The sequence below is a fragment of the Aulonocara stuartgranti genome (assembly GCF_965226115.1).
Source record: "Aulonocara stuartgranti genome assembly, chromosome: 7".
NCBI lineage: Eukaryota > Metazoa > Chordata > Actinopteri > Cichliformes > Cichlidae > Aulonocara > Aulonocara stuartgranti.
The window spans coordinates 63745360-63757360 of record NC_138945.1 but is presented as its reverse complement, the minus strand read 5'-3'; the positions used below and the strand labels follow the sequence as shown (position 1 = coordinate 63757360).

Here is a 12001-nt window from a genome sequence, read left to right as displayed (position 1 = left end):
GCGTCGGGAGCGCGCATTTTGCAGTGAGAAGGGTTGGGGGTTTTTTTGTTTTGTTTTTTAATAGAAGAGAATATAACATAAACAGGTTTCGTGTCTACTGTGAAAATAGGCTACACAAACATAGAGCTCCAAATGCTTCATCGCCCTGCCGTATGGAGGCTTAAAGTTGTCTTCTGACTGGAAGTAATCTAAACATTTTGGAGCGGCCCAGCCAGACCGTCATATTCAATCTGATACAGAATCTGTGCAGTGAGCTGGAGATTATGGTGATGGCAAGGAGGCCTTGCAGCCTGGATGAATGAAAAATGTCAAAATACAGACTTCTTTTTTTAAGAAACCCCAAAACACTTTAAATGTATATCCATTCGACCAGTATTCAGTCACGTGGTCTATCTGGGGGAAGGGGGATTTCTGTGTTTTAGCTACAGAAATCTGTTTTATAAAAATAAATAGACAGTTGACAACTGTTTTCAGTCATGTGCTCAGCAGACATAACCTTTGGCGATGTGCAAAAATCCGAGCAAATAGTATTTTTATACGACGTCTGAAAACGACTAGAGCCGTTTACTTGTTGAGAAATTGGTATATTGAGCGTTAAAGATTCTCTTATTCCTATTCTCTTATCTCTTAATAATCCGTAATGATATATCAGTGTCTGTTGTAACCAAAAACTGAACGGTAATGTAAAGAAACCCATCTTTCACTTTTAAACAAAAGTCACACGTCACTACTTCCGCGTCTGGTTGTTTGGAATATGAGCCAGGCTCAACCGGATACGCTCTCCCTGCTCAGTGCGCGCTCCCGACGCGGGGAAACACGGGACGGGAGTAACTATTTCGTCACTCCGTCAGAATCATTACACCATCCCATAGGCTTACTGTCCCATAGTTAAATGCTTACTCGAAGAGTTTTTTGCCCGCTGAAACTTTGGGTCACGCTCAGTTATAGTGATCAGCTGGGAGTTTCACCAGTGTCACGAAAATTCACGAGCATCTGATTAAAAATATGCATCATTTAGCGTATTATTAACGGCCTGCATCCAAGGCTCAGATATGTTAACCGGTGGATCATTCCTAACGTGACCTATTTTGCGATCATGTGGTCTACAAACCTAGGCTCTACAATATATATATCAGTGACATTTTGGAGAATTTTGAAGACTCTGTCCACATCACCACAAATTCTAGCTGAAATTTCACATTCATCTAATGAAAAAAATATGAATTAGACAGTAACAGCCATATAACCAGTGCTGGCATATCCTCCATACATTACACCACCAACAGCATCACCGCTAGCCTGAACTCTTGATACAAGGCAGGATGGAGCCATACTTTCATGTAGTTTAAGTCTAAAATTTTGGCATTCATCTGAATTTCACTGCAGAAACTGAGACCCAACAGCAACATTTCCCCATCTTCTATCGTTCAATTTTGGTGAGCCCGTGCATATTGTAGCCTTGGTTTCCTGTTCTCAGCTGATAGCAGAAGACCTGTATCTGCTTCAAGGTATGAAGTGCTCTGCATAGAAGCTCTTCTGCACACCTTGGTTGTAACAAGTGAGTTAATATTGCCTTCTTATCAGCTTAAAGCAGTTTGGCCATTCTCCTCTTACCTCTGACAAGGGTGAAACAAGCCATTTTCACCCAGAGAACTGACACTCGCTAACTTTCTTATATTCTGGGCATATTCTGTAAGCCCTAGAGATGATTGTGCATGAAAATTACAATAGAACAGCATTTTTGAAATACTTAGATCAGGCTGTTTTGCACCGATACACATGACATGTTCAAAGTCACTGTAATCACCTTCTCCATTCTGATGCATGGTTTGGACTTCATCAGGCTGTCTTGATGTTTGCTGTTTGGCCTGGATACTTGTGTTAGCAAATAGTTGAACAGTGGCTGGTAATGTACATAGTATCAACAGTAGTAGAGTCATATTTGAAAACCTTATCAATAAGATTTAGCAACTGCTAAACATCACTTAAGCAGTTTCGACTCAGATACCTGACATGTTTCTGATTTTCTGAATAGTCTACATTATTGAATGGTTTCACCTTGTCTGTACTTTTTTTAAACTCTTGCTAAATGAGTCCCCCTTGAAACCACCAAGTTCCAGTGAGTTCAGAAAAATAAATCCACCAGTGAATACCCCACAGTGTGTATTAAAAGCTGTGTGTCTCTGTGTTTGAGACTTTCTGAGGCAAAGTTCTGCAGGTGTTGTACAGACTTGTGTCATGCGGTAGAATCAGAAAGAATATTAATAACCTGACAGTGATACTGCTTTGGGGGCGTCTCAGCTGCATGCATTATAGTTTGCGTTATTGAAGAATAAACCTTTGTTGAGCTACTTGATCCAACACAGGCATCATTTCCTCTTTCCGCTGTTGTGTTTTCAGAATTTCTCTGTGCACAAAAGACTAACTGAAAGGTAATTTCTTCACCTTATCCTCCTAGGAACCCTTTCTACCTTTCACCCACAATCCCAGCACAAAATGTCAGTTTCTTTGTGTGCTTTAGATACTTTACATATTCAGATTGCACAACCATGTTCTGACCACAGATTGGGTTGCTGACATTCTCACTTTTTAGGGAATATAGCTCTCAGGGCCGAGCATCTGTGTCAGGAATAAGGAAGTGATTCATGCTGTAGATGGAGCACTTCTCTTTTCTTGCTCACTGAAAACTGTGTGTTTGTAGTCTTTGTAGTTGGACCTTGTAGAACCCCCCCCCCCCGCTCAAAGAAGCTAATCACGAAGGATCTGGCTTTAATATTGACACAGAACACAGATTGTCACATCCTATTTTGCCAGTTTATGCATAATTCAAGGGTAATATTTTGACTTGTCTGCAGAACACAACAGAAGATCATTCCAGCGTTTGAGAGATAACATACAAACAACATAAGAAGCACTCAGCTAGTCCTTGAAAGACAAACTTGTGTTAAGCAGGTGCATTTCAAGTCAGACTTGTTATGCTTTTAAAGGGGATTTCTACTGGGAATTTTAAATATAGATTCTGCCCCCCCCCTCCCTCCACACACACACACACACACACACACACACACACACACACACACACACACACACACACACACACACACACACACATTCATCTCTCTGTTTTGCATTCTTTCGCTCTGTGTGCTATATCATGCCACATACACGCACATACTTTAACAGGGAGCAGTGCTGGCTTAACGTATTGTAAGTGAGAAAAATAAACAGACTTGCGGGGGTGTTGATACACTGGAGTAAAGAGGTTTGATTGGAAAAAAGAGAACCACCGCTTTTTCGTAAATAGACACGCCCTTACAGGTGAATGAGATTTCACCTGAAGCTGTATGAACATGGGTTGATATTCCAAGAAGATAGCGTTTGTTGATTCAAGATTTATTGATTTACTGGCAACGATGTTTGCCTTTATTGAGTTGCATTGTATTATACACACACAGAGTTCTGGCAATTGTTGTCCATCCTTTTGTATATTGCTTGTTTTAGGATCATTTATAGGATACCTCTTTTCCAGCCCTGTGTCATTGTTGGTTAATTGATAATACTCTAATAATATCCTGTGATCAGGTGCGTCTTTTGGGCAGTTGTCCAGCCCAGTGACTGTCCTTTGAAACAGATTTCATATTCTACAATTTTGCTCTAAGATGGTTTCTAATATAATTTTTAATAATGTTTGATATGCCTAATCAGCACTATGTCAGGAAGTCAGACATCTGCTGAGCCAAGACTAACTTGCACTGTAGGTTCCAATGAAGTGTCTCAAAACAAAAGCAGTTTGTTCAAAACAGAAACTAAAATCCTGGAGGTATGATGCAGTATGTTTTTTTTTTTTTTAACGATGTCTCAAAGCGAGAAAGCAGCATAAAGTGTGGATTATATGACTTCCCCTAAGATGAGGTTATCAAGGTCCACAGATCAGTCGTGGCAGTGACCGTGCTGAATGAACTTGTTCTTACAGAGCGTTCACTCGGCGCCCCCTGCTGTTTTTACGGAGAGAAGCGAAACCTTGGCACCACACCGGGGTTTGCCATAGGCTACAAGACGCTATCCTTCAAGCTGGAAAAGGCAGGTTATTATGTTTATCACCGTGTAATTATATTATATTACATGGAAAATACGCATATAAAATTAACAACATCAAAACACAGCTGATTATTATATGGCACTCAAGCATATGAATGCAGGAGTGTATGGATTCTTAAGGCAGGTTTAGAAAGTCCCCAAAGTGAACCCACTTAAGCTTTTATTTATATTTAGTGGTGTAAAATAAACTTTACCCCATCGTGATTTCCTGTTTTTTCTATGTGTGTCATCCTTAAATATTTCAGATAATCAAATAAATTCAAATATTAGAAAATAATAACGCAAGTAAACACAAAATGCAAAAAAACCCAAACATACACATACACAATGACATAAAATGTCATTAAAAAATGACAATAAAATGATTGTGAATTCTCTCATGGAAGTTCCAGCTGAATGTGAGCCAATAAACAGGCTTAGGGTAACCGGGTGTGACTCTACCCTCCGGTATTGGATGACGCAATGCTGATAGTGGAGCGATAATAACAGCCGGCCCCGAGTACGAATTTCAGATTCTGTCCCAGAATTCTCGAACAAGAAGTCACTTTGCCTTAACTAACATGTAATGTAAGTGTAAACTAAACGTAGCCACATAGTACAGTAGAAAAGCGCAATCTAGGCACAGAGGGGCAAAAACTATCAGGGAATTTCGTTTTCTTCAAAAGTGTAAAGTGGCTTTGGATGATGTAATTGCTGTTTTTCACCGCCAGATGCTGCAAATGTCCTTTAGAAAAACACGATGCAAAACTCTCCGTTTCCACGCTGACCTGTTGGTGTTTTTGCTGTTAAGGAAAGTTTTACACATACAAAATATATTTCTAAGATTCGAGTCGATGCTGAATGAAACTAAATTCAAATAAAACAAACAAACAAAAAAGGCTTCAGTTTAGAAGAAAATGGTTGCATGAAGCTGTCCAGTCACGCTGTGGTGCTGAAATGTTGCATCCGTGCACCAGCACATTTGGGTTTGGGTTCATCTAGCCTGTATCATCCTACAGACGTAAATGGGATTATTATAACATAAGGGAATCTTTTTTAAAACACAGATGGGAAATGAAGAGATGCCGTGCATCTGAAAAAGATTTTTCCGGGATAACCTGTCGATTACGCGCAAACAAAGTGGACCTGCAGGGCACAGACTCGAGAGGTAGCCGTAATATTATATTTCCTTTCACAATCATCTCATGAATCGCGTCTCTGCGAGTTTTATAACTGTGTTCAGAGACACGCTTGCAGTTTGCAAAGCTGTAGCCTGGATACAGCAGAGAGCGTCCTTGGCATTTGCGATTGTAAAGAGCTGGAGGGGGGGGGGGGGGGGTAAGACTGATAATTTGAAGACTTGCCAGAGGTACATTGTCAAATTCAAAAGGCATTTCAAAGAACCACACCATTCACTTTTTCATTCTATCTTCTTTTTTCTTCTTTCTCTGTCTTTTTTTCCTCCCTTTCTTTCTTTTCGCACGGTTGCAGACCGTTTGAATCGACCAATGGGCCTTCAAGTTAGAGACATTGGAATGTAAATGAGCCCAGCGCGTGCTCCCGGCACAGTGAAAGCCCGGGATTGTTTATTGAGCTCCCGGAGCCACGCGCCTGGCCCGGGGGAGTCGGTGTGCAGAAGAATCACACAGCGGGGGCGGGGCCTCGCCACGAAGCGTGCGTCTCAAAAAAGGGGTGGGTGGGGTGTGTGTTGGAGGCGCGTGTTGAAAAAGAGGAGTGCTGCCAAAGTTTGGGTCAGATCGGCTCGTGGAGTAAGCAGTCAAGAGAGACTTGGACTAGAGTTAGCCACACGGTCCCCACGCGAAGGACACGAGAGCTGTACACTGCCAACTCTTCTCCTCCTGCCACAAGTTTCAGGCTGTCCCTCTTTGCGAGATGGAAACCGCGACCATCACCACCACGCAGACTGCATTCACCTTTGGACTTAGCGAAAGACGCGCCAGCATCAGCCTGCACGCCCCGGCCCAGGACTGCTCGGTGAGCGCTGTGCACCAGAACACCAACGTTGCCGGCTACCAAAGCAAAGCCAAGGTGCTGAAGAGACAGCGCTCCAGCTCTCCGGAGCTCCTGCGCTGCAAGCGTCGCCTGAGCTTCAACGGCCTCGGCTACTCCATCCCCCAGCAGCAGCCTGTGGCCGTGGCCAGGCGGAACGAAAGAGAGAGGAACCGGGTCAAACAGGTTAACATGGGCTTCCAGACTCTGCGTCAGCATGTGCCAAACGGCGCCGCCAACAAGAAGATGAGCAAAGTGGAGACGCTGAGGTCCGCGGTGGAGTACATCAGAGCTTTACAGCAACTTCTAGACGAACACGACGCGGTGTCGGCTGCTTTCCAGTGTGGACTGCCATCCCCGACACTGTCCAACAGCTACTCTGCCGACCCGGAGTCGCCTCACTCCACCTACTCATCAGATGAAGGTGGCTATGAGCCTCTGAGCTCAGAGGAACAGGAGTTATTGGACTTCACAACTTGGTTTGACAGGTACTGAGGCTGTCATGTCATAAATGAACCGCATAGCAGCGTGTGCGCGCAAAAAAGAAGAAAAGCGTCTGACTTCTTCCAGAAATGCTTCGAAAGACTCGATAAAGGCATCAGATCTGTCTTGCTCTCTGTGCTTCCAAGTGATCTGTTGCCTCCCTCACTCGGGCTGCTTCTGCAGGAGCAAAGCAATAGTGACAAACAGGGAGAATGAGTATGAATGCGTGAGAGAGGGAGCATCTTGTTGCATAGAGCGTAGTCCTCACAGGAAGGAGGGAATTGGACACGTTGACGCGTGGAAGTAAAAAACTGTTTGAATAAGTGCAATTAAAATGTGACACAGCAGACTCTGCAGGGACGGCGCTGTCTACAAGATCTGTTCGTCAGTAGTTCATCAGACCCGGACTGCCTTCCTCAGCTGCCACATCTCTTGAAGATGTACAACATAAAAGATGCGTCAACAGACTTTTGTTTTTCTTTTTTCGTGATGTACGTGTCCTCTCCTTTCATAACAAAGCTGTACCATACAACAAACTGTTTTAACACGAAGACATATTTTTGTACATACAGTCAAACAGTGTTGTAGCAGAACGTTCACTGCCACTTTTTTCCCTGACAGTGTTTTGACAACCAGCTGTCAGCGGGGCGGCAAGCTGGCATGTATGAGTTGTGTGACTGGGCAGCAACATCAAGGCTACTGCCTGTAGTTTATTTGTGTGTGTATGTCTTTTTAAAAAAATAGTTGTCAAGGAGACATTTATTAATGTATGCACTCTCAGCTTCCCGTAGCCTAAAATGTAAATATTTGATTTTAACAGATATATTTTGTGTAAAACAAGTTTTATAAATAAAGATTAATCTATTTATATTATATGTTTTTGCAGTGGCTTGGTTCTTTAGCTGATATTGCGTGTGCGTGTGAGTCTGTGTGTGTCAGCAGCGGCGCTAATTGAGCAAACGAGGGAGCTTCTCTTTTATTCAAAGCCCCTGCATGACCTTTTGCCGACTTGGTTGGGCACACGGGAGAAAATTGCGCAGCTGGGCGAACACTCACCAACCATTATAAACGCGCACCTTCCACGGCGCTTTGTCTGCATTCAGGGCAGGGAGATTAATATTACGTTTCATCCATGCATTGTTTCTTTTGCGTACTCTGCTTTTACCCAATGTCCCAGAGTGCCTGGAGCTGAGGGAAAGGAGGGGGTGGGGGTGGCAATTCACTCAAAGGGTATAGACACTTTGAAATACAGCCTGGGGAAAGTCAGCAAGACAATGAGACGGGGTCAAAATTCTTATTGCCCGATTGAGATCAATCTAAATGAAACCTGGGGTTGTAGACTAGTTGTATCCCCAACTGTGTTTTTCATGGCGCACACAGGCCAATCAAAAAGCCCATCTCCTGCGAAATGGGGAGCACAACGCCCCATTGTGAGCACTATTGTGTGCGCCTTTGCGCCTCATTATACGAATTATTGAAGATCTTCTATTGTAAATAAACACTGATGCCGTGTTCAACTAAGCAGAACGAAGTATAACGAGTTTATTCTCACCTGGCGCGCCTTTGGGGTGTGGAAAACGGGAGCAAGAGAAGCTGCTCTTGTTTGTGAATTGTGAATGTACTTTTCCACAAAATTTAAAGAAGAGACGTTTTTTTAAATCACTTTTGATCACTTCATATATTACTTAAAAACAAAAAGTATGTAAACACAATAGCCCGATATCAAAACAAATTGTATATCCGGACAAAAACGTTAAAAAGTAGCAAAGTCAAGATGAGTAAGATGTCTCTCTCTCTCTCTCTCTCTCTCTCTCTCTCTCTCTCACTCACACACACACACACACACACACACACACACACACACACACACACACACACACACACACACAATGGAGCCTGCAGGTGTAAGCCACGTGCCTGTACTTGGTCACAAAGGGCTCCGGCTCTCCCATTGGTTAATGGCTCGCGAATGTGAGCCCTGTCGGTGGAGGCAGTGACAAAATCAAACAAGTGATAAATGGCATTAATTACGCTCGGCATTATAACCTCCTACGTCACCGCGCCTCAAAGAGACAACTCAATGTTAGGCGCAAAATACCCCGCTGGTCCATTATTATTCGGCTGAAATGGCGTTTGCTATGTCCTTCAGTGTCAGGCAGAGGCCACGGCACAAAGTAAAAATAAGCGCTTGTCTCATGTCCTCCTAAGATTGATATGCAATTTTCTCCGTGGCCATGTAGGGAGGAGAAGGGGCGAAAGTAGATTTATTCATGTCATTTTGTCCATGGCTCATTTTCACTTTGACAATACATAAGGGCGATGTTAATTTAGCCATAGTCCACTGGTGAATATCAATCACATGGAGCCCATTTATGCATGCGTTTTCGTGCGCAAAGCCATGATTTACGCTTAAACCATGGAAACGCCAAATGGGAACGTATAATATAGGGATAAACTGGCCAAGAGCGGAGTGATGAGAGGTCATCTGTTGCTTTGAATGCAGTATTGAGTTTGCCTGGTGAATTTTGGCTTATTTTTCATGACGCATTTGCATGCGTATTTTGCACATTAATGAGCTACTTCGGATATGTTGGGTACGAATGTTTTGACCCCTTCGGCAAAAACGTTTATCTTTGTTATCCCACAACATGAATCATTTTCGAAGGCAGACAACACGCAATTACAGTCTAACTGACACTATTTACCAAACAGTTTTTCTTTTCATTATCTTTCCCTTGAATCAAAACGTGAGCAACTCGGGATGATTCCCATAGAAACAAAAAGTATAATCATCACTTTTTAGCAAAAAAAAGACAAAAAAGTGGGTTATAGAAATATTATTTCAGCATATCAAAATAAAAGTCATGGCTGCATTAAAATGTGAGACAACTGTTACTTTGTCCTGTTTTTAAATCAGGATCCGAAAAAGCCCAGGATGAATTTTCTGCTTTTCATTTAACATAAATTCTTTATAAAGGGGTTTGAGTTTACTGTTGTGATGTTGTCTGTGAGGACAAGGATTCTTATTATGGTCATTAGTGAAGACAAGTTCAGGGATGTTGGTTGCAGAGATGTTGGATGGATGTTTTGAAGTAATACTACCCCAAGCATAGTCAGAATCTGTAAGATGTGAGTGAATGGCTCATCCAGTCATGGCTCAGAGTCACATCCTCCTGCTGAAAGTATTGCTTTAGATTAATACCACCTTGTCAGTGTGTCACAGTTTTTGATTTTTCATAATGACCTTAACAAACATCATCACCTCCTTTCAAACTTAACATTAATGTAACACGATCAAAATAAATGTACACAATCCACAACAGATTCATTTTGGCTGATAGAAGCACTTAAAACATTTTTAAGTGAGTGAAGAGAGTCTGAGTGCTTAACGTGTGTGCACTGAAACTATTTCCTTTTTTGCTTTTGTATTTTAAATGAAGACAAATATGATAAACAAGGTAGAAAACTTCAAGAGGTACCAAATATAAGGATTTTAGCAGCATGTTAGACAAGAGAAGATGTTTAGAGATAAGTGCAAGAAGAAGACAGATGAGTAGGTGGTGTGCAACCTTGAGCGATGCTTACAGAGGTGTTAATGTTTAAGCAGAGGCACAGATGTGTTTCTGTTTAACATAGAAACACCACACACACACACACACACACACACACACACACACACACACACACACACACACACACACACACACACACTTGGAAAGAGTTATTGTAGCTGGACCCTGCGGCTATTACCTGAGCTAGGTAGTAGAAAGACTGTTTATTGTTGTAGGTTTTTTTTGCCTTAAAAAAACCAAAGAGTTCATTTTCCCCCCCAAAGCTGTGCACTAACAAGCAACTCAGCAAAGTCCTTAATCTCCCACCCTTTGGGCACCAGTACAACCAAAAGACACACATCACAGGATCGACTCTTGTACCAGTGTGCTCACAACACTGCCTGTCAACAGTAACAATCTGACAGTAGCTCATTACTAACACAACAAAATAACCCATAAACACTAACAGGTAACATTACAATAAGTATGGCAATGACTCAAGCTTTCATTACAATAAAAAAAACTGTTTATCATGAAGGTGTGACCTTTCTCTCTATGTTGGAAATAATTCAGAGCTGCCGTATGCTTCATTAAGCATTACTGGGGTCTAAGCAGTGAAGCTGTAGAGATACAGAAATGTCTATACATTGTATTTATTTTTTCTTTCATTGGCGCCACAAAGAACTGAAATCTGGGTCAAAACTAACCAAAGTCATTTCACCAAGTAAGTAAAAGTCTAGTCTAGGTATTTATTTTTGGATGCAACTTTCAAACCCATTTTTTTAAAAAAAGAAACCCATTTAAAAGCTTCCAAATGATATTAAACAAATTTGGTGTAAATGATCTTCGGACCAAAGTGTGAAAATGAACCACCAGGGGGTGCTCCAAAAAGCGAAAATTCTTCATAGCAATAGATTTGCTCCTATTCTTCATACACTTTCTTCATAGATGTGAAGCTTTAGAGTTTTCAGATACCAAAATGTTTCTTTAATCTAATCTAATGCTGAAGTGGCTAAACATGAGCTGAGGTCATATCTCAGCAAATGTGTCATTTACTAACACCAAGCGTGGTGTGTGGACTCCGCACCCATTCAGTTAACTGCTAGGGACGCTGGAGTAAGCAACATGTTTTTTTCCTACGAGCTTTTAAGATGATCAAATCAAACTTTCATAGAGAAACCTGCTTGTTCTTTACAGTTTTTATGATTTGTACTAAACTGTTATTTTTTTTTAACTCCTTCATTGTAGCCTAATTTCTGAATATCTCTTGAAGGTGTCCTAAAGTTAGAACTGAAAGCCCACTTGAATATAAGTGTCAACACAAGATCTTTATCTTTGCCAAATTGGGCCTGTCACATTGTATTTTTCAGCAAATATTACAGGGCCACACAAGAATGCTGCAAAAGCCTTAAAGTCTAGTTACTAGTTACTAGTAGGAATCTTGCCCAAGTCACTTTTGCCTTCTGACAAAAAAAAGTCAGCAATTTGACTCATGTTGTTCTTCTGTCTTCCCAAACTAAAAGAAAGCAAAGTCTTCTTTCTTAGCTTAACGGAGAAAAGACGTTTGAATGCATGCATGCATTCACCTCAGCACTTTTAACTGACACCTCTGTATGTGTGTGAATAGGCCCTAAACTTCGGTCGACCCAGTAGAGGAAGAACCCAGCTCAGGCCTGAAGGTTGGAGGGATGGAGGAGGTAGGGATGTGTGATTGGGTGGAGGCGGTGGGGCTGTGATTTGCATGGGCCATTGTGCTGCACAAGTTTGGGTGCTTTTTTTCTGGCTTGGGCCCTTTTGGCCATTTACTTCCACTCTGGCTGGCTGTGGCGAGCTGTGAATAGTCTCTGCTTGGAGGAGACACAAAGACGCTTTTGTGCTAC

The 12001-nt window shown here is 42.0% G+C and overlaps 1 protein-coding gene across 1 annotated transcript; it reads left to right on the top strand.

The window, feature by feature from the left end:
• Positions 1–5611: 5611 nt before the first annotated feature.
• ascl1b (achaete-scute family bHLH transcription factor 1b) lies at positions 5612–7355 on the top strand. Its single transcript, XM_082540018.1, has one exon. It carries the CDS (start codon positions 5971–5973, stop codon positions 6580–6582), a length of 612 nt encoding a protein of 203 aa, XP_082396144.1. The 5' UTR covers positions 5612–5970; the 3' UTR covers positions 6583–7355.
• The last annotated feature ends 4646 nt before the right edge of the window (positions 7356–12001 follow it).

Bases quoted from the DNA above. Each gene is read 5' to 3' on its own strand.
- ascl1b (XM_082540018.1), top strand. From the start codon at position 5,971: ATGGAAACCGCGACCATCACCACCACGCAGACTGCATTCACCTTTGGA.